Genomic DNA, 22,349 nt, shown 5'->3' on the forward strand with positions numbered 1-22,349 from the left:
AGAAGAAGTCAGGACCCCAAGTGAAGGTGATGAACCTGCGAGTTGCTCCCTTCCATCCCATATCCATGCTAGCAGTAAGGATCACCCAAAATGAACAGTGTGCACATGGAGTCAAAGCTGGACGCAAACTGCAAACCACTGTCTTAAATAGTGCTGTTAAGATGATTATTCTGCCTCAGGTGGGGCAGTCTGTGGTTTCTAGAAGGCGTCTGGTGAGCTGTCCAGGCAGAGTTTCCATGCCAGCTGTGAGAAGAAGCAGTGATAGGGTTTCAGACATCCCCCACTCCATACAGCACCCATGAGGAGCATGTCTCTGGATGATGCCCTTCTCAACGAGCCAGGATTTTGAATCCTGTGAGTCCCAGAGAGCCCTGTCTCATACCCTGTTTCTCCTGTGGAGCATATGTTCTCCTGGGCCTGCCATCATCCAAGCTGGGCGACCTACTGGGGTGGGACAGGCATCCCATCCTGCCAATCCACCCAGGTTTCCTTTGCGTGGAAACCACGAGGTGACAGAGGACGTGTCCCTAGCCTCGTCAGAGGGGAAGTCAGAAAGCAGCTATTGTGTACACCTGGGGCTCTTTTGGATCCCACCGTGCAAACATAACCCAAGGTACAACCACATCTACATCTCTCCGTCACTTCACTGTGTCTGCAGAGCAGCAGCAGATGAGGGGGGAGGCACACATCAGACTCCATGGAGTCAGCTCAGGTCTAACAGGGCTTATTAGGTCTGTGCTGGATCCCAAGTGACTTCTGAAGACTGCTCCAGGGGTATTTACACCATGGGAACCTGCTGCAGTATCCCAGATAGCTCCAGGGCCAGGAGAGACGGTTTAGCCCTGGAAGTAGGAAGTCCCATTGCACCTAATCTACTGCTGGATCGAGCTGGCTCTGGGCAGTCAGTTTGGATGTCCCTTCTCCTGTGGCACTGAGGAAACAGCTCACGGAGAACTGAGAGCTGGCTGTGCGGGAGAGAGAACCAGAAGCACCAGTATAAACCCTCAGGAAAAAGCAAGCCAATACGGAAGCTTAATAAGAAGAGAAAGAGCCTCCTTCTCCTGGTTGCAGCAGAGCTGGCTGGAGGCACGGTGACAAGGAAGGGACCGAGGAATGAACCTGCCATTTCGTCATTACATGTGCAGCAGCAGGCTCCTCTCTAGCCCATGTTACCAGAGGGACCCACCCCTTAGCCCTGTATCTCCACCCTGTGCGGGGAGGGCATCAGCTCAGGGCAAACAGCAGTGACAATGAGAACAAACCAGTGACGATGGGGGGAAGCAAATTAGACTGTCAATACCCCCTTCACGGTAATAATCTCATGGGTTGTTAGTCACACAGGGCTGGCTTTGCCCCTCTAATTTTCTCCTGTACCTGGGCTTTCGTGTTCCTCTCATCACCTTAGCGGCTGAGTGCCTGCACCACGTACGGAGGAATCGCAATTAAGCTAAGTGGCTGGGTGTCATGATATATGGGACTACGTCTCTGCTTCAGCAGCATGGAAAGCTAGCAAAGAGACGAGATTAAACACCAGGTTAATTAGTACATTTAATTAGCTCTCGGTTATTAAATCCTTTCAGACCCTTAGATAAATCGCTCAAAGTACAAAATATTCCTTAGAAATGCTCTTATTTATTCCCTTCCTCTCCAGGTGTGCATGGGGCTGGGAAGCTCCAGCTCTCCTTCTGCATCTTCAGGCAGGAAGAGAGTTCATCCTCGCCTCAGTGGCCCAGTGTCAGGCCCTGAGGTAATCCCTGAATTTGCAAATTTGCAAATTCATAGTTCCTCTGAGAGGGGAAGAGTCAGCACTCTACTAACATGGGCAACACTAAGAAGAAAGGGAATACTGTTGGGAAGGAGCAGGGAGCAAGGGCTCCTCTTAAACCTGCAAGAGAGGATTGGATTCATAGAGGTTGGCCATGGACCTAGTCACCCAGCAGCACGTCCCTTTCCGTGTCGGCTTCCTCTGAGGCTGCAGCAGACAGGCACGAGAGCCCTGCAGGGAAAGAGGGCAGAAAGAAATGAGTGGAGGCACAAACGGGAGAGGAATTTCTCATGCAGGCTTCAAAGCTTCCTGGTCACAGTGCCAGCCAAATTCAGGGATAGGAAAAGCTCTCCCAGGGTCCTACGAGCAGACTCTCTCGCATCCATCCCCCTGAATGACTTGCCTGTGGTTTTGGTGTTCCTCCTCACAGTCCACAAACATGTCTCTGCTCCAAAGGCCTGGAGCAGCTGCAAGCCTGCACCTCCGAGTGTGTGGTGATCCTGTGCTCCTCTATTGCATGGATCTCTTACGATCCACCAAGCGTCAGAGGGCCCAGGGCAGCCCTGCCAGAGGCTGTTCCCTGTTCTGCTAGGGGTTTGTTTTTGGCAGGTGAGTCCAGTTTCTGAGATGACCTTGGAGACCCACCCAACACATTTATCAGGGCTTCTTTCCTAAGGAGACAATGGAGCAAAGAGCCCTGCTCTCCAAGCAAGAAAAAAATTCTGTCCTTCATGACCTGAGGTCTCTTAAGAGAGAAGACTGTGCAGTGAAGAGCGAGGCCAGGTTGGACCTGGATAACCGTACCTGAACAACGCAGGTACAGTGAGCTTGGGCTGTGGGCAGATGGGATAACTGATTCCTATAGAGTCAAATCTATAAACGAGGCTCTTTTTAGTTCATTGAGAAACTGATGTTTGGGTCTAAGGAAAGGGGTTTCAGCACTTTCAGCACTGAGCCCTGCTCTTTCCTAATTATTGACAGCTGTGGTGATGGGCAGGGAATTCATGTTCTCCTGATTGCTGGTGACTTAGACCCTTAGGCTGAGAATTAATGGGAGCAAAGGGCTACCCTGGGCATGGCTTGCTTAAGGGAGTTTGCTTAGGAAAAGAGTAACAGTAGAGGATTAAGCTGAAGGATATTCCTTGCTGCACCACGAAAGACATACAATAAGGATTTACCTAGTACTTGTCTGTGATTCTAATAATGCTAAATGATTAGAAAGGAGAAAGCAAAAGCTGGGGTTAGTTCCTACTACTCAGCAAACCAACGTTTAGGGAGCAAAAATGCAGTTTTCTGGAAGACACTTCTCTTTTTTTTCCCCACAGTTTTAAAAGAAAGTTATTTAATCCTACTTAAGTCTAAGTATGAAAGTATTTGATTCCAGGATCTACAAATTATGTCTGCAACAAAGCAATGTGGAAAAATTTGGGAACAAAGTAGCTATTTTGAGAACCGTAAGAAACCATAACCATATCCTAGGACTATATCTCAGAAGTCAAGGCTGACCTTTTAGCAGCTGACGATAGTCCTAAAATAGTTTCTCATCATTGAAAGCCCAGTCTAACATAAATTAGAATAAATTAAAAGCTATCACTGACTTTCATGGGTTTTGGATTAGACCATATAAAATCCCCTGAATGCTGGAAACCCAAGAAAATTATCTAGGTAAATCTATATTCCAGAGAAGTCCTACAGGCTTTAAAACATTGCTCTACAGTACCATTAAGAATGGGTTTCTACTTAGCTCATGAATAATTCACCTTTCTTTTTCTTCTGATAGATGATGAGTCCCATGACAGTGAAGCCTAAACCCAGCACAAAGACTAGTATTCCAGTCAGCTTCTTGCCCAGACCAGATCCAGAATGTCTCTCTGTTGGAAGAAGAGTCCAGAGACTTAGGGCTCAAGCTAGACATTGCTTTCCCATAAAATATCTTTGCCAGTTTCCTGACTGTCCCATTAGAGCTAGATGAGATCCTTCCCAAGATTTCCTGGTCTCCCTGTTTTCAGTTTCTTACCCCAGTCCATGGTGATGGGTGCTGGCAGGCTGACATGTTCCACCTGGCAAGTATAGACATCCCCTTGCTTGGGCATAACTCCCAAAGTGACCAGGATCTTGACAGACCAATCTCCATTTGGGAGGAGGTCCTCATCCACAACTTTGTCCGTCTCTTCCTGCCCATTTTTGAACCACCTGATCCTGATTTCAGAGGGATAAAACCTTGTTGCAGAACAAGCCAGCTTGCTGGGATGGCCCAATGGCTCTGTTTGCACAAGAAAAATTTTCACTCCGGGCTTAACTGAAAAAAAAGAAAAAAGAAGAGTGAGATAGGGAACTCTGGCAAACAGGTCATTCCTTTCCTCCTGCCCCATCCTCCTCAGGACTTTTTCCCATTGACAGGATCTATGGAAATCATATGGATTTCTCCCTCAAACCCTTTTGTCAGCCTGTCTTTCAGTCCCGACCCACTGCCTTCAACGTGACCTTGCATTACACGTCTCCCAGACACATTTATCTTAATCTTTCTTTCTTCCCTCGGTGAAGGACCATCATGGAAGATGCAGTCTGCTTCTACCAGAAACCTCTAGTAGGGGCATTTTGTGTCTTCTCCCATCTCTGAGGTGGGTCTATTGCCCCAGGAGTTGGTGGGAGGGGAGATGCATTTGTGAGGCTCCTCCAAGACATTTCCTTCAGTCTCAGCCTCATAATAAAGACGTTACCCACTCTGATCCATGGCACTTATTCTCCCTTTCTCCCACTGAGGTCAAACCTACATCCCATCCTCTGACATCCAGGAGCTGCCAAACAGGGAACTGGCAGAAGGAGTTAGATGTGGTCCTAAGCTGCGGAAGCCAAAGCTGCCCGTGTCACTTTCCTTCTCTTCTCTTCTCCTCTCCTCTCCTCAAAAGACTCACCTCTCCTGTCCATCAGACTCTGAAACCTCCTCTGGTTATAACTGCAGTATTTCTCCATCGAAGCCCACAGGTAACTGAGCCACTGCAGCCTGTTCCAGTACTCAGCGATTGCCTGGCCCAGGTCTGTGCAGGCCACGTAGAAACCCACCTCGCTGTCGTAGTAACAGATCTCCTGCCGGCCCCAGATGAACCTGTCCAGGTACCTCACCCGCTGAGTGCCGTTCATGTAGTGACACTCATGTTTACGCTGAAGCAGGAAAAGGTCTGGGGGATACACATGGGACAAGGTCCGGAAGTCAGGATGGACATCACCCTTTCCTGCAACTTCCCCTTAATCCTGCAGCCAGCCCATCCCACTCTGGTTCCTTGTCTGTGCAAGGGAAATGCTGATTTCTCAGCTCACAGATGGATGGACAGAAATCTGCTTCCAGCCCCATGATCTCTGCTCACCTGGAAGGTCTGTGCAAAGAGCCACGTTGCTCCTCAGCGTGATCATCACTGTTAGTGTCACAACCCAGGAGGTCTTGAGCTCAGGAATTCCCAGAAAGGCCATCGTTCCTCAGGTGGGGAAAAAAAGCAGTTACAAGAGAGACCCAGGCTGGTAACAACCATGTCTCAGCCCAGAATAGGAAGTTATCAGCAAAGCTTTGAGTGGAGGAATTTGAGGAAGTTCACAAATGCTGAGGGGATTGGACAGCCGCCAGCTAAGGATCCAGTCAATGCCAGAACTAGGCAACATCGCTGGTAACCAGGAAGGAAAGGGTTCAGTTTCTGCCTTTCAGTAGAATCTTTTCTGGAGGAGACCAGAATAAGGGTTTCATCAGCAGACACCACAAACACTATCAGAGCAGAACAGTCAACGAAGCCTCTCAGATATTGCTGTGCAACTTCCTGGGCTCCGTCTTTGGTGATGGCTCCTTCATGGGACCCAGGGTTGCTCTCTGAAGACCGTGAATACAGACTAACCCCATCACAGGGAGCTTAGAGCACCTCTGAGCATTGTATTCATTCAGCCATCAACCCAAGGAATGGAATCACAGAGTTGGGCCTGTCCCAAAGTCAGTCAGGCCAAGTCATGTGTGTTACCTCTGACAGAAGGACAGGGTTTCCCTGTTTCCCGGTCCACTGGGAAATGTAAAGTTGTGAGTTGAAAATTTTGTAGCACAAGGTAAAAAACAGCTTTTGTGTCTGCTTGTGTTTTTTTTCTTTTTTTCGGTGAAAGGTCCAGAAAAAAAATGGAAGTTGGGAGAGAAAGAACAAAATATCTAAAGCAGTGGTTTGTTTAGGAAACCAATCAGCTTTATTTATTGGAAAAAATGTGTTTCATATTGCATCTCATTTCACTGGAAAGTTACTGCTGTGAAACAAAGAAATACAAATTCTTTATTTTGGAATAAATACAAATGTGCTTCACTTTGGCTTACCAAGACATCACTGAAAGAAAGGACAGAACCATCCTATCCCTGTGTCCCTGTTCCTGTATCTGAGGCACAGTGGAATGTTGATTACATGTATGTTTCATACAAGGACTTTAAGGACACCAAACGGCACCCACTGATACAGGGGGAAGGTTTCCTAATAGTGGGGAGTCTGCAAGCTTGAAGAACTGCATGTTATCCACAGGTTAATGAGGACTAATCTGCCTTACTCTTCTTCCTTTTGAGAGGACATGTAGATGCCCTGCATGCATAGCCCTTTATGGACCCATAAGGCACTATTTTGAGCTTCTAGTAGAAGGCGCAAGTTGATCAAACATAGTCAATGTAGTCAAAAAGACGCTGGACTTCCAGGGGATGCTCTGGACTCAAAATCAGAGGTCCATAAACAACAGACACTGATGCTGAATGAGAACCCTCACTGCAAGAGTCCTCCAAGTCCAAAAGAGCTGCTGAGATGCCACTGCTGGGAAAAAAACATCCTCTGGGCTCTCAGAAGAAGAGAGAGAGAAGATTTCCACATGCCCAGCCCTCAGGGCAGAGTTTTCCATAACAGTATCCTCAATGTGCAGAAAACAGGTTCATGTCAGCAGACACCAGAGAGATGAGAGGCTTCTTGTAGAAGAAGGGATTTCATTTCTTGCTTGGCACCACTCCAGCTCTGTTCCTTGCCTTTGTTAGGGCCTCCTCATCCCTGCCCAAATGTGGGATGGTACTTTGCATACGTATGTGTTGGCTTTCCCAGACCCTTCTCCTTGCTAGGGAACGCTCCATTTCTTTAATGGGCTCTCTGATGCCTTGACTTAGAAATCCTCTTTCCAGTTGCACTTTTTGAGGACTGAGGAAAGTCACAAGTCCAAATAATCACCATGGAAATGTTCTGGCTATAAGGGAGGCTGAAAACCTCAGAACCAGAAGGGACCAAGACAGACTTACTTCAAAAGCAGAACTGGATGGAGTTCTTCCTCCTCCACCTTCCAGAAAGGACAAAGTAAAGAAACAGAAAGTTGTTGTGGGTATGAGTGGGGGACTCCATGTGGAGACAGAGTCTGCAGCTAAAGCACCAGCAAGAAGCACACCAGGAAGAGGCATTTCAGAGCATTTCTGCTGCTAGGTGAAGGTTGAGGCTCATGAGGATGATGCACATCACTAATTCCCTGCTCCCACTCAAAAACTGCCGCTCCCTGTTTGGAAGCCGTTTCCCATCATTGCTCCAAATTTTGTCCACAGAATCTCTGCCCAGCTGAGAGTAAAAGAGATTCACTGTTTCTCACCGTCCTTTAAACTTCCCTACCCGCAAATGCTCCAACAATTGGCTTCCTGCCTCCCAGCTCAGACTTACATTATAATCTAATCCACAAACAGCACCAGAATACCCTATTGCGCTTATCCATCGTCAGCAGTCCCACACCATCTCTTCTGGTCACAGGTTTTCCCATAAGTTTTTCTCCTATCTGCCACAGCTTTCTGCTGTCACCCAGAGCTAACCCAGCCTCTCCTTTAGGATCTTCTGACCCTTGGCCTGGGGCAAAGCCACCGCTCACATGCCAGCTACAGAGCCATTTTGCTATGAGACATCCCAGTCTTGAGCCAGCCTCAGCAGCAGCCTCCTCGGGCCACGGCATTTGTGTACTGAAACATCCCCTTCCCCTGCACCTCGAAAGGCGTTGATTGAGGCTATGCTTCTAGTCCAGCTCCCCCTGCCCTTTCTGCATTCCTCCCCACGGTCCCCTGTCCTTTCTCTAAATGCTGCAACCATCCGGTTATGCCTGTGCCCCTGCTCTGCACCTCTAATTCCTCAGGAAGGCCTTTCAAGAGAGCTCACAGCCCGCGGTCCAGCCCGAGAGCTGCGGGTGGGGACATCAGCCAAGTGGGAACAAAGCGAGAGGTGGAAGAAGGCCTGGCAAGCAGCTCAGGGACTTTGAGGACAAGATGCTTTTCATCCACAGATAAAAAGCACCACAGGAGAAAGTCCAAACCAGGTATCTACAAAGCATTTCTCTTCTCTTTCCCACGAGCCCAGCTTGTTCTCTTTAAATGAGGTCTCTGGTCACTGATTCTTTTCTTACCTGAGACTTTGCAACGAGGCAGGGATTTGTCTCCCTACGAGCCTGGTGTCTCCATCAAAGCTCCCTTACAGCACCTCATGGCCCCAGGATGTCTCACCACTGCTCAGGAGGGGAAGGAGATGGGCATAGCGAGAATGAGGGTGAAACCATTTCACCCAGCGTACTCCTAGGAATGGTGCCTGGAGAGGGACTAGCCGCTGACCAACTGGCTAGCAACATCAGAGACAGGTTCAGCTGCTGCCTTTCAGCAGAATAATTGCACAAAAGAGAGAAAACTCACAAACCAGGCAGCCACCAGACAAAAGGGAAATGCTTGCACATGGGCTGCATGCGGAAGCCACACTGATTTTATCCTTTTTTAACTCTCGGCTTCTTCAACACTGCTTTTCATCCCACAGCTCGGAGTAGCTGGAAGAGGCAGATGGTCAGGAGGTGAAAAAATAGAAAGGAGAAGGGTCTTGCCCCCAAAACAGGACTCGCAGCGCAGAACTGAGTCCCGCTTCCCGCTGCTCAGCAATCCTTTCATCGCAGCGTGTAGGAAAGCAAGCCCTGGCAGCGGGCTTATCACCCGAGAGAGCACCGACACAGTAACAGGGGGATCCAGAAGGACAGGAGAGCGGGAGGAGGGTGCACATGTGGCTGGCCATCCCCAAAATGCTCTACCGGCCAGGGACACGGCCTTGGCCCGAGTCCTCCCAAAGCCGCACTGCCCCCCAGAAGAGCAGCCCTCTCCCTTCGGCCCGTTCCATCGCTCCTGTGTGAGGGGCCTCCAGGCTGGCCCGGCTGAAAATCCAATTTTATCCGCTTTTCCCCCAAAGGGTGAGGCTGCAGCCAGACCGGTCCTTGATGCCCTCGTGCAAGGGGGCGGTGGGAACGCGCCGCTCGGCCGAGGCTCCTCAGGCAGAGGAGGCGGTGATGGTGCTGCCGAGCTTGGGGTGAGCAACAGGATCCCTTTGCCCTGCCACAGGGATCCCTTGCCTTGGTCATGGGGATCCCTCACCCCCACCGCGGGGATCCCTTTTCTTCCATGGGGATCCCTTGCCCTCACCAGGGGATCCCTTGCTCCCACCACGGGGACCTCTTACTCCTGTGGTGGGCATTCCTCGCCCCCACCAGGGGATCCCTTGCCCCGCCATGGGGTTCCCTTGTCTGCTGCCATGCGGAACCCTCACCCTCGCCATGGGGACCCTCTGCCCCAGACATGGGGATCCCTTGTCTTCCATGGGGAACCCTGGCCTCTGCCATGGGGATCCCATGCCCCCACCAGGGGATCCCTTACTCCATCATGGGGATCCCTTGTCTGCTGCCATGGTGATCCCTTACCCTCACTGTGGGGATCCCCTGCCCCAGCCATGGGGATCCCTCCCCCCCACCATGGGGATCCCTTGTCTGCCATGGGGATCCCTGGCCTCTGCCATGGGGATCCCCTGCCCCAGCCATGGGGATTCCTTACCCCCACCAGGGGGATCCTTTCCCCCCACCAGGGATCTCTTGTCCCCACCAGGGGGATCCCTTGCCCCGTCATGGGGATCCCTTGCCCCACCATGGGGATCCCTTGCCCCCACCACCGGGACCTCTCACTCCCGCCGTGGGGACCCAATGCCCCCACCAGGGGATCCCTGCCCCCCCGCCACGGCCGGCCTGGCCACCGCCCCTCCCACGGGAACTACACCTCCCAGAGCCCCTTGCGCCCGCACGGCGGAAGGGGCGGCCCTTCGGCCCCTCGCGGCGCTCTTCCCCCCGATTGGCTGCGCGGGGGCAGCCCGCCAGCGGCCATTGGCGGCGGCGGTCACGTGAGGCGGGCTGCGGGGCGGGGCGGGCGCCGTGGCAACGGCAGCGGCGGGAGCCGGCGCGGCGGTTGGCGGCGGAGGGGGTGGCCGGCGCCATGCTGGCGGCGCGGCGCGGCTGGCGGGTCCTGCGCCGCTGCGCCGCGCTGCCCCCGGCCCGGGCGGCGGCGACGAGGCTGCGCGTCCGGCAGGCCCTGGCGGCCCGGGAGCCGGCGGGCGGCGTCGCGGTGCAGGTGCGAGCCGTGGGCCGCTGGGGCCGCGTTATCCGTATTTGTGGGTGAAACCGTGAGGCGGTTGGAGTGTCGCCGCAAGGCCTGGCGGGGTGGGAAGGAGCTGATCCGGAGCAGGCACTTCCCAGCCGTAGTTTTGTGAGCAACACGAGCTGCGGTAGGGTCTCGCTGCAGCTGGCAGTGCCGCCCTTCTGTTGCCCTAGGTCTTTGTCGCCGTGTTGCCCCTCTCTTGTGCTGCCACGGGTGTTTTTGGCGTTAAACGGGACTGGGGAACTGATCTGGCTTAAAACCAAGCTTGTGATGGCCGGGTTTAGGTACCGACACTCTGCACCGAGTCGGAGCTGTCACCGTGTGCTGCTTGCGATGGGTTGCGAAGCCGCTGAGATGCTGCTGCGGCGGCCTCTGCTGGAGGTGCTCTTATGGCCTGTTGTGGGGTGCAAGGCTCATCCCATCGCTTCACTAAAGCCCCAAACAGCCTGATGAGGTGGGAAGAAACTCTTGAGACTATTTCTTTGTTCAGGGCCTTTGTATGTTTCGGCAAGGAGCCCTGATGAGGAATGGAATTAAGAAAAACGTTAGCTGTTATACATTCAGCATTAGACATCAGGTATAATGTATATGATGTGTTCTAGGGATTTAACAAGCTTCTGGAATATAGAGGATATGCGCAATGGCTGCAGACATGTTACTATGTGGAAATACCTTTTAAACACCTGTTGCTTTAGCCATAAGCATACTAGGATGCCCAGATGATCAGACTTCAGTTTATTTAGGCTCTTACCTTGCTTCTTGCGTTAGTTATTGCTTCAGGTGGGGCGCCCTGCAGAGGACTTGCAGCTAAATGCCCCCCTGAAGGAAAGGCTCAAGTTGTGCTAAACAGTTGGTATATTTAGGTTTATGGCATTATGATCTTCTGTAGTTCTTGCATGTTCTTCCCCCCCCACCCCAATTTAGTAGATATTTACTGTTCGGAGGGAAGCTGTTAGGGTTCTCTGTAAATACCTAAGATGGGTTTAAAACGTGTTTGGTGCATCTTAGCTGGGAAGTAAGATCTGGATTTGACTGTCTCTAGTATTTGTGTGTCTCTTCATGTGAGCCTGCATAATGCCTTACCTATGTTAGTAGTCATGTTGTAATTTTAAAAATCGGTTTTACTTTTGGTACTGTTTAATTCTTGTGGTTTCTTCAGTCCAGACAGTAGAATTAGGATGCTTAGATATATGTGTGTGTGTGTGTGTGTGTGTGTGTGTGTATATATATATATATATATATATATATATATATATTTCCCAGTCTAAAATCCCTAAAACACTTGCTCAGTTTGAAGTCATTGAAACTACTTGGACACTTAAAGTTAAACAAAAGACAAAACTGTTTGGAGAAAAGAGGCCCATTTGGTTGTTTAATCAGCACTGTGTTCTGTTATTCTCTACAGTATTTTCGTAAGATGAATTGGAAGCACCCCAGTGGGTATTTTTTCTTTTAAGGGCAACTTTGTCTTAACTCTAGTGTGTTAAAGAGCAGCTAAGGGAATTGTACTTTGGATTCTGTTGCTTCTGCTTGGTGCCTGGGTATTGGCTGTAAATTTTAATTTCTTTGAAAAATCTGACAAACTCAAATTAAGTCATTACCCTGATGTGTACATGGCCAGTTCTACTGTTTCTCTGGTACAGAGAGCTGTTGTGTAGTATTTTTTTATTAAAACTGGATGAGAGTGTGCTTTTTGTCCTCCCCCCCCCCCCCCCCCCCCCAATTAACAGTGTGTGTGTTTAGGAGGGTTGGTAAGATTTCGAACAGTAATAATTTGTTAAATCATAGTGGCAATTTTTCAAATTTCAGTTAGAAAATGATTTGGATTTTGAGGTATAATGAGAAACATCCAAAACTGTCAGAACATTAATTTTGGGTTTGCATTAATATTTAATTTTCACCTGAGTCTATTGGCTGTGGTACCATTGTTGTAACAGCCCTATGACTTAAGACACAGAATCACCCGTAGGAAGATCCTAACCAAAATTTGTTTAAGTGTTATACGTGCAGCAAAAAATATGATACAAAATGATAAAAATATCCTTAATTGTTATATCTTCATGAACTGTGCATTCCTATTCTCGCTGCAATAAGATGTGTTTTGAAGGGACATCACAAATAAGAATAAGCACACTGTTAGGATGCTTTTCATCTTCAGAGTGCTTGGCCAATTTCAGTATCGTCAGCTCCCGAGAGATGCTGGTAGATCTTGGTGATCTCTGCTGTACAGGTGAGGAAAGTTGGTGCTTCTGTCTGAGGTTTTGCTCCTATTTGCTTTGAAGTCAGTAGCAAAACTGACACTGATTTTTGTTCCCTTAAAGGAATATTTCCTTCGACTTCAATAGGCTGAAATAGTTCTGAAATGATGTGTCCAGCTCAGCTGGAAGAGGAGCATAACTGCACTGAGTTCATGCCAAGCAGTAACAAATTTCTCTTTTCTTTTACCTCTAGGGCTGGGTCCGCTCTGTCCGATCCCAGAAGGAGGTTTTGTTCTTGCATATAAATGATGGGAGCTCTCTGGAAAACCTCCAGGTGGTTGCTGATCCCAGCCTGGGAACTAGGTAGGTCAGTTCGAGATACTTGGAGAAATATCTGCGTTGATCAGTGCTTGGAGGGATCTGCTCAGGCCTTGTCTTGTGCCAGTGACTCTCGAGACTGCTGGAAGAACATCCAGCAGCTGGAACCTGACCACAGGAAAGGCACAACTCCAGTTTGGGGCCTCTGCATATGTTTTTAGGATGGAAAGTGTCCGACCACTCTGTCTGCACTTAGCTGAAGCCTTGTGGTTCAGCTTCCTGGTCCCTGGGATTAATATGAACCTCATTTTCTTAATAGCTGTAGCTGTGTGGGCATTCTGGACTACCTTGTCCTAAACTCTTCTGTAGCTCTGTGAATCTGTTCCTGTTGCCACCTATACATATAATGTTTTCATTTCATCAGTTCTAAGAGATGCTGTAGCCATAGGGCTTAAACTTAAGTGGTCCAGCAAAATTAGCAGGCATCTTTCTTCTGAATGTAGTTGACTGTGTCAGTGCTTGGTTAGTTTGTGTTGTTCTTGGTTTCTTAGAGACCTGACTTTTGGAAGCGCAGTGGAAGTGCAAGGGAAACTGGTCAAAAGTCCTCATAGGATGCAAAGCATGGAGCTGAAAGCTGAAACGATTCGTGTGATGGGACCTTGTGATACTTGGGTATGTCACTGCAGCAGGCAGTTCAGCTGGTAGGATCGCTTTGGAAAGTGAATTTCAGAAGTCCAAGTATCTAACAGAGCATGCTGCATGCAGTATTTTCTTTAAGTCCAAATGCTCCCACGGGCTCTGATCCCTCACTGGTATATACAGGGGCTAGTATGTCAAAGGAGAAACAAATAGATGGGAACACCATGAAAGCTCTCTTCTGGGGCAGAGCTGTTTCCGCATGGAAACTGGTGCAAATGCTGGCAGCTGAGTGTGCCTTTGTCCCACCCTGAAAAACTTACCTGTGCCAGCTGGTTTCTGTGCTGTAAGTTTGGCCTGGATACAAATGGGGGAAGTGGAGAGACTGGCTAAATACTACCGATTGTGCAGGCAGAAGAACTGTGTCTGCCATGCGCATCAATATGTGCATTTGGACCCAGCTCACTATTCCAGTAGTAAGATGGGCAGCTGTCTTCAAGGAGGCTCTACCATTCAAAAGGTGGAGCGTTTTCAGAATGTAACTACCTTCCCTTGTGTTTATGGCTTTTGCTCTGGCCCCAAGGGCTGTAAAATCCACAAAATAACTAGAAAAGATAGGCAAAAGCAGTTTTTTTTTCTTTGTTCTGTAATACAGATTGAATTTTAGTAGGCAGAGAAGGTGTTTTACAGATAGCAGTAAAATTATATTGACTTATATATGTTCTCTTTGTTTTGTTTTTCTTCCCCTGTTGCTCTTAGGCATTCCCCCTGAAAATGAAGGAGAGGCACCCTCTGGAGTATGTCCGACAGTTCCCTCACCTGCGATGCAGGAACAACACGCTCAGCTCCCTTTTGAGAGTCCGCAGTGAAGCCACTGCAGCAATCCACTCATTCTTCCAGGTAGTCCCTTCTGTACCGAGTCTTGTGTGTCCAGCACTCCTCCAGCTTATGTTCCTCAGTAACACGTTGAGCGGGATGGAGCATGGTGTGTTGCCTGCAGGGTATGGATTTGGCACACAGTGGGGTTTTTCTTCTTTTTTCTTTTTTTCCCCCAAGTCTGGGCCTGATTGAGGCCTTGGCCAGACCGTTGCTTACGATCAAGTTAGCACATCTGTGGTCTTGTTGGTGTGTTACCACCCATTTCCTGTTAGTTATTTTATCCCTTTTGCTAAGCTGCAGTAGAATTGTCTGTGAGTGTGTGTGGTCTGTGGAACACAACATAATATGGAGTCATTTAACCTGTCTTCAGCGGTGACCTTGCAGTCCTTGGACAGAAGCCTCCTCCCACACGGAAAAATCTGACTCTGGATGGCTGCAGACAAACTGACTCAGAGCTTCACGTTGTTCCTTTCACTTCTCACCTTTCTATTACTGCATTACAAGTCTGTCTGGATGCCGTTGCTTCAGATTAAGAGACTCCCATTTTGATGCATCTTAAACTGGTGTATGGGAGGCAGCTGTATTTTACTGATGTGTCGACACTTAAGCTGTGAGCAGTGGCGCGGGCTGTGTACAGGCAGTGGCAGCAGAGGGCAGTGAATTAACTCTGATTCCAAATGCCGTATAGAGAGCATGAGATTCTCTGTGAGAGCTGACAAAGAGAGGTTGCAAGTCCTGCAGCATACCTGAGCCCTTTCTTTTAAAGCTGTTCATTGAAATAAACTAGTCTGTGGCTTTGGTTCGAGTAAAACAAAGCATTCTGATTGCAAAGTTCATATGTAGTAATTATTTCATTTACTGACCTGAAGAACAGGTCAGAATTCTTGAGATTGAATTTCTGGTCCTGAATTTGCTTGCAATGGCAGAGAAGGCTTGCTATTTGTTTGAAACTGCATGGCGCTTAGAAGGGTTTTAAGAGGCTCAGTAGGGATAATATGTCAGGTAAAGCTGCTGTTGGCTTCGGTTTTGTGCCAGCTCTGAATAGACAACCGGACTCTGTTTGGGAACCGGTTTGTGCTGGTGTCTGGCCACTAGATGGCGTCGCCTACCACCGTTTGTAATTCCAGAGCAAGGCAAGGAGGCCAGCTGATGTGCAGAAGAGCATCTTGTCCTGGCAGAGACTTTAATTCGCCAGAGGAAGTCCAGCTCAAACTCGGACACATCTTCCTGGTTAAAATGCTCAAGAGCTGAGCAGTATTAAAAATATAAATGATTGTTAACTTCAGCAGCAGGTATAATAAAGTGAAGACTTAATATTTGCAAATGCTTATGTCACAGCTCTCATAGCACCAGGAGCGTGCCCGTGGTTAGTTTCCTTTCTGATGAAAGGGAAGTAGTCTTTTTAAATTGCCACCTGCATCTTTGCAGGAATGCTGCAATCTCAGGCTTGGCATTGTCAAAACACACGATAACTAGAAAGTATAATCACACTGTTTTCGCTGTTCAAAACTAAAACGAGCTTAATGGTGAAAGAAGGTAAATGGGATTTTTTTAAACATGCCCTCAAAAGTCATCCAAACTCTCTGTAACTTTAAAAAAAAATTGTTAGCCTAATCGTTTCCAGCCATCAGCGAATGACTAATGGCAAATGGCTTTGCTTTGGATGTTGAAGGCTAAAATGTCATTTTTAAGTTTTTTGCTAAGTATTGTGTTCAATGTGGAATAGGAACATTGTTCTGCAACACAGTGAAGTGGTTGTGGTGTGAATGGCAACCTCCACTTTGTAGGTTAACTAACTTACAGGTTTATCAGGGCCACTAATGTGACTTGAAGTATTACAGGAGCTTTAATAAGGGGAACTATGCAAGAGCTTTTTATGGGATCCACAATCTTGGACACCAGTTTTCTGACCCCTGCAGTTCACGTTCCTTTCCAGAGCATGCAGAGGGTCTTCTGTGTGAAATGTACTTCTCTGCTTATGCAGTGTTTACAGTTGCTGTAATTCGGGCAATAATCCACTGTGATCTGATGTGAGGATGGGAGGCTGTGCCACTAGCAGGGCTCTGAAGCGAGCATAGGATTATGGAACAGACCTGCTTTTTGTATTTGTAGTCTAAAACCACCCTCCCCAGGCAAAGCAAGCAGTTCTGGCTCAAAACCACCTTTCTGTGTGTTTAACTGGATCTTTGTGAGGAGCTCCTGCCAGCTGTTCAGCAAACCAGGCTCTTTGCACCTGTAGCCAAGATAGCCTGGAGCTGGCTGTAGGGACTTTGCTCCCTCTTGGCTATGTTAAGTTACTTCCACGAAACGCACTGCATGTCCTTATAAGCTCTTTGGTCTAACTTAGCTTTAGCTTGATTCTCAGAATAAGCTGTTAAATCCTGCTGCTGTCTTCCTAGCCTTTTAACCAGCTGGTGCTAAGGACTAGGGCCTGTGGTGTGAATGGTAGAAAGCTGTGTTTAGCTTTTAAAGGCAACATCTTTTTTTATCTTTTAATTTTTTTATCAGTGCTTTGTGAAAATAGACAATGGGATATGCTACGCCATTGCGTACGCCCATGCTAGGACACCCTGATTTTCAAGGGTTTCTTTGTGCTAGGCTTTACAGCAATGCAGAGAAAATCAGTTCCTTCTGCTGACAGTTGAAATCTGGTAGTACCAAGTTCTTGCTTGGCTGTGGTTCTTTAGCATCCACAGGTCTGATCTCTGCACTCCACCAGAAAGATCTTGTCAGTGTGGACTAGTTTAGGAAGGAGATGGTTAGCAGAGTTCTGCTTACAGCAAGCTGGAGGCAAAACTGGATGTGATTTGCCTAAGGTCTATTTGATGTACCCTTCCGTAGAAAATTGGGTTGCAGTTGTTCTAAAAGTCTGTGGCTGCATTGCAGAGCAACCCAGAGAACAGGGACTACTTCTTCCTACAGTCCTCCTGATTTCGGAGGCCTCTGCTGGATATGTAAACCACTATTTGAATGGGTGATTCTCTGAGGACCTAGAATATGACCAAGCCAGGGTTCTTATACCCTGTCTTAAAATCAGCTTGACTGACATTTACACTGTGGTTGGGTGTTTTTAATGGCGCTGTCCCACGCAGTGCATGATTTCTGGTATCTAACACACCTGAACATTTATTTTAGTGAAGAGCACTGAGAGGTTGTCCTCTGCCCAAACTCTGACTTCCAGAAGCTGGTAGAAACTGAAGAGTTGAGGCTGTAGGGGTCAAATTTGGTAGAAACTGGCCAAAAAAAACATGCCGTTGGAGGAGGTGAAAAGAACGGGGAATAGTGTAGAGACAGACACAAAAAAAAGTAGCAGTGGCATAAATCTCTTAGGAAACATGGAGAAAAAGCCAAAGCAGTACACTTGGATTTGTAAATCGTGCTAGTATTTAGCTAGTCCCATATCTTTGCCCATGTAAGGCAGAAGATGCCTGAAAGGTTACATATATTATCCTGATTGGGGGCTAATAGCTGTGTTGTTATGTGTAATTGCTGATGTCATCCTTCAAGCTCACCCTTGATAATTTTAACTGGTTAACTTTTAGTGTCCTGTCTGTTCCAGGAAAATGGCTATGTGCATATTCATACCCCCATAATTACATCAAATGACTGTGAAGGTGCTGGGGAGCTCTTTCAAATTGAGGTAAGTTGGGCTGGGTAGGGTTTGTTTTGATTTTTTGCTTGCAGAGCAATTCTAGAGTCATTGAAGGTTAAAGGAAGCATTTGTCTTTATAAAGCCTTTCCTTTATGTAGTTCTGTGATCATTTTTTTTTTTAATATAGCAGTCCTTTGCCTCAACTAATAGAGGCAGAGTTAGAGAGATGCATTACTTTTTTTTTTTTTTTTTTTTTTTGGTGTTGTTTTGTGTGTTAATCAGCACTTTTTGTACTGATGAGGTTTTTCTATCCCTGGTGCTGCGGAAAAGTTTACAAAGAATAAGAGAGGAACGTGGAACATCTTAATAAACAGAAAGATGTGATCATAAGAACCCAAGAGGTGGGATGGGACATTTGAGACTGCCTGCTACACACAAATGCTTCTTAGCTCTGAAATGGAGAATTTAATTTACCTGGCTTCTCCTCCTCTGAACCATGAGATAATTGCTAACTTTCTTTTAAGGTTAAATTGCTAACTTTTTTAAAAACTGCTTTTCACCTGTGTATATATTCTTCCCTAAAAGCTACTCTTGTATGTGGGAATTCTTCCTACCAGTATCGCCAGCTGTCCCTCCACCAAGCTACTGCCACAATGTGTCATTTATTAAGTACTAGCAGGAAGCCTTAACCTCTCTGGAGAAAAGCTTCTATGTAACTTGAGTACAGCTATAACCATTGGGATCTTCCTCACACATTTCTCATGATTCCTAACCCCTGCATTCATGAATCATGAGAAATTCCATCTGCCCTTTATATTTCTACACTTGAAATGTATTCTGCCTCAAACAATTACATCTATTGCCACTTATGTTTATTGGCTCCAGCCTTGCTGGTGAATCATCTCGAAGCAAAAGAAGAATTGCTGAAGTAGCAGTTGCTTACTGTGGGGTCACATCTTCCACTGCCTGCACAGCCTCGTGACAGAAAACCTCCGTGTACTGGTTCTTCAGGATCTCGAGGCCTAACCTGTGCTATTAGTGATTCCCTTCCAGACTAGTCCAGAACAGGACGTGTAGCTCAGCTTTTTGCTTGCTGTGACAATAGAGTTGATTAGCTAAACTAAATCATTCCTGCTGAATTGAGATCTCTTAATGCTACCAAAGGTTCACTCCAGGCTGTTGCATGCAAATTAAGATGTGAAAACAAGTGACACTTAATGATGAAAACATCATACAGTTTGCAGCTGTACAGTATATTATGTCTTTGGTACAAATTGTATCCACTTCAAAGCTGTAAAGCGTAGGTGGCTTGTAGTAACAGAAGCACTGATGCAAGTGTTGATTGAGGTGGTAGAAGTGTGAGGCTGAAACTTCTATAAACTGGATCTTAACTAAATGCATGGTTTAGGGCAAATCTCTTTAATCTCACTCCAGTGTGATTGCTTATGTGTAAAATGATGCCTGTTGTGGGGAAACATGGTGATAGCTGTGCTTGAAAGGTGCGGAGTAAGTGCCAAGTCATAGCCCATTCCGTGGTCTGTCCCACAGAGACAGGACTTCAGAAACGTACTTGCTGCTAGAAAGTGGGAAATTCTCCCTGATTTCCTGTTTCCTTTTGGAGCAGCAGTTCATCGTCTGGTGTAATTTAGTGGGGACTTGGTTTTGTTTCTTCGAACCTGCTTAGAATTGGTCTTGGTTAACATAGAGCTGAGAGCACTTTCTATCCTGCTGTGGCCACTTCACTCCACTGGAACAGTGAGACTGTTTCTTGGAAGTAGAAATCTGGGGGAAATGAAGCCTCCCTTGGGCCATGGATGTGCTGTTCTCAGACAGATAGAAATCAGAGTAAGTGTTCTTGCTGTATTGACACCAAAACCTGTATGTGCTTCTAATTAAACGAAACATCAACACATTTCCAGATTTCTGTATTACATCACTCTTAAACCAACCCTAAATTCACTACTTGCATGGGGCAGGGAGAGAGCGAATTACTGCTGTTCTTATATTTGAGCGGTAGCCAAGAATTATGGTGATAGGACAGAGTGAAAGTGACCTGCAAAGTAGATTCCTTAATTTAAAAAATAAATAAATTCTGGGTTTATGTTTTCAGAACTAATCCTCCAGTTGTGACCAGAATGTAAATTGATGTCCCCGTGCTCCTGAACTTCCAGTAGTTAAAGTGTATCTGCTGTCTGAAGTGCACGAAGCTGATAGTCTTGCCGGTTTAGCTCCCCTGCTGCTGGTGGAAGAAGTTGAAAACTTTGGATCAGTAGCCTTTAGGGCTCTGGTAGAGGCTGCATTTAGTTCCCCTGTCAACCTGTGTCTGTTAATAGCTGTCTTCTCTTGACTGACAATTTTATTCCTCTAACTAATGTCTAGTTGCTGTTCAGACTTGTGCATTCTTTAGAGATGGTGGAAAGTGAAGAGGAATCTACTTTTACAAGAGACTTGAAGAGATGGGAAAATAGTATCTTGAATTAAAAGGGAAAGGCTTTCTAAAGGCATATGGTCCTTCATTTCTAGACCTCTTCATCCAGTAGGATTTGTGTTTGTTTATATGTCTGGCTTCCTCACTATCTTTGTTTGGTTTTGTGAGTACTGATTAGTCTGTGCATAGTTTGGTTGGGATTTTCTCATAGTAGGACTTGGGACAGGGGCAGAGGGGAATCCCTTTCCTCTCTGCTAGGCAAATCAATTAGGAAAATATTTTAAAATGGAATACTCTAACAATAAATAACACTAAAAAGAGCATGGTAAACTGCAGAGAGAAAAAAGAAATTGCAGGATGGCAAGAACTTCAGAGAAAACCTGTTTATCACACTTGGTGGTGAGGGGGAAGAGGGCTAAGTTTGAGGAGAAGAGAAGTTTGAGGAGAAACTGCCAGAAGTGTTAAAACAGCCAACAAGACCCTAACGAGTGCACAGAACATCAGCAATACCAACCTGCAGGTTTTTTCGCATTGGACTGTAACAACTTCTGGTGGAACCAGAGACAGGAGGCCCTCTTGCATGTGATGCCGCCTTTAAAATGAACTCACCGAAAAAGCTTTGAACGTTGGAAGTTGGATTTTAGTAGAATGCAAAGTAGGACAAGGTAACTCTTGAAATAAGGAGAATTCAGATTCAAGGTGAGATGGCCCCTTTTATTTTATTTTAATTTAATCTGAGAATAATTCCTCTGCCTCAGCTCTCTGAGCTCCTCAGGGCAGATCCTTTCCTCACAGTTCTTTATCACATAGTGGCTTTGGCTGTTGCCAGAAATTTTGCACGGTCCCTTTCTGGGGATGCCTCATAGGGAATCCTCCTTTCTTTCACATTGGTGGCTTGACTGCATGTCTGCTCCCTACCCTTTTCAGTGTCCTCCTGCTCAGTCTGTTGTGTTGAAGACTCCCTGTTTTCTGGCTCTCTTGCTCTGTCTTATCTTTGCACCTTGAAAGTTTCCTTATTGGACTGTCCTCAGTTGAGGGAGGTGCAGTCTCCTCTACCCTCCAGAAGAGTCTTCCTGACCCAGGGCACATCAGCCAGTACGAGGCCCGAGGCAGCCACCTTCCTTGCTGCGCAGCAGTAGCCTTTCAACAAAACTCAGCATGCAGCGAGTGAGAAAGCGCAACAGCTATATTGGCATTCACACATCTTTAAAGTAGATCTCACATGTTTTGTATTGCCTTTATTGCCACCCAGGTATTGTTCTTTTCTAATATGCATCCAGAGATGATGGTGTGTGGGTTTTGTTTTGTTTTGTTGCCACATGCTCAGAGGAATGAATGTGAAAATTTCTAGATCCATGAGGAATGCAGGTCCATGGTCTTGCCTACCATGGAACCAGAAATACATATGTCTATTTGTGGAAGATGTCAAAACTTACATCCTACCATTCCCTCAGTACTTCTAAAAAATAGCCTTGTCAGCACCAAAGGAGGCTGGGATCTGTTGGGAGAATCACAGTTAAACGCAACAGTGTTAGTGTCTGTCGGGTGTTTCTTCTTTAGAGACGCGTCATGGCCTGGGAGGCAGCCAGTACCTGGGAGGCTGAGACTTCAGAGAGCTTTTCAGCAGAGATGGGAATAAGCTGGGACTTGGCTGAGGGGAGGCTTGCTCTCCTTTTCCTGACTCTCTCATTTTCTATTTATTTCTACCTGCTGCATCTCTGCCCTTAATTCTATTCCATATTTATGAGATGTTTCTCTCTGTAGAACCAGCTGCAATTGCCCAGTGTCCAGCTGAACACCGCTATTGCCTAGTATTGTCCAGCTTACCAGAATTAGGACTGGAATTGCAAGGACGTCTTTTTGGAAGTTAAAAGTTTTACAGCATTTGTCTAAAATGAAAAAAACAGTAATGTTTTAGAATGGGACATCACAGAGGACAGGTCCAGATTACTGGTACTGTGAAGCTTCAGCAGCATCGTCTCATGGGCCTGTACTAGAGCTCGAGCAGTGATTTCTGTGGGCTTTTCAAGTCTTCTCTGATCCCTTCCTGCATTTGGCTTGCATGG

At 47.0% G+C, this 22,349-nt stretch overlaps 2 protein-coding genes across 3 annotated transcripts in view; one reads left to right on the plus strand and one right to left on the minus strand.

Annotated features, from left to right (window-relative positions):
- Positions 1-1,546: 1,546 nt before the first annotated feature.
- LOC112980924 (rano class II histocompatibility antigen, A beta chain-like) lies at positions 1,547-5,260 on the minus strand. Its single transcript, XM_064505186.1, has 4 exons — positions 5,131-5,260; positions 3,783-4,064; positions 3,526-3,636; positions 1,547-1,996 (listed from the first exon to the last, which is right to left on the minus strand). The coding sequence occupies exons 1-4, from the start codon at positions 5,231-5,233 to the stop codon at positions 1,926-1,928; spliced, it is 567 nt and encodes a 188-aa protein (XP_064361256.1). The 5' UTR covers positions 5,234-5,260; the 3' UTR covers positions 1,547-1,925.
- A 4,724-nt stretch (positions 5,261-9,984) lies between these two features.
- The window catches only part of NARS2 (asparaginyl-tRNA synthetase 2, mitochondrial), a 48,015-nt gene continuing 35,650 nt past the window's right edge, over positions 9,985-22,349 (plus strand). The window contains exons 1-5 of one of the 2 annotated variants that reach the window (XM_064505187.1): positions 9,985-10,205; positions 12,684-12,793; positions 13,276-13,420; positions 14,144-14,284; positions 17,823-17,903. In XM_064505187.1, coding sequence (XP_064361257.1) covers positions 10,071-10,205; positions 12,684-12,793; positions 13,276-13,420; positions 14,144-14,284; positions 17,823-17,903 — 612 coding nt within the window. In that variant the 5' untranslated portion in view covers positions 9,985-10,070. The remainder of the gene's footprint in view (positions 10,206-12,683; positions 12,794-13,275; positions 13,421-14,143; positions 14,285-17,822; positions 17,904-22,349) is intronic. The other variant, XM_026096132.2, reaches the window with a different exon arrangement.

This window comes from Dromaius novaehollandiae, chromosome 1 (genome assembly GCF_036370855.1).
Source record: "Dromaius novaehollandiae isolate bDroNov1 chromosome 1, bDroNov1.hap1, whole genome shotgun sequence".
NCBI classification, from domain to species: domain Eukaryota; kingdom Metazoa; phylum Chordata; class Aves; order Casuariiformes; family Dromaiidae; genus Dromaius; species Dromaius novaehollandiae.

Bases quoted from the DNA above. Each gene is read 5' to 3' on its own strand.
- LOC112980924 (XM_064505186.1), bottom strand. From the start codon at position 5,233: ATGGCCTTTCTGGGAATTCCTGAGCTCAAGACCTCCTGGGTTGTGACA. The intron at 4,065-5,130 runs GTGAGCAGAGAT...CTTTTTTTTCAG, and splicing joins TCTTTGCACAGACCTTCCAG to TTAAGCCCGGAGTGAAAATT. The intron at 1,997-3,525 runs GTGAATTATTCA...CTTTCCCTGCAG, and splicing joins CTATCAGAAGAAAAAGAAAG to GGCTCTCGTGCCTGTCTGCT.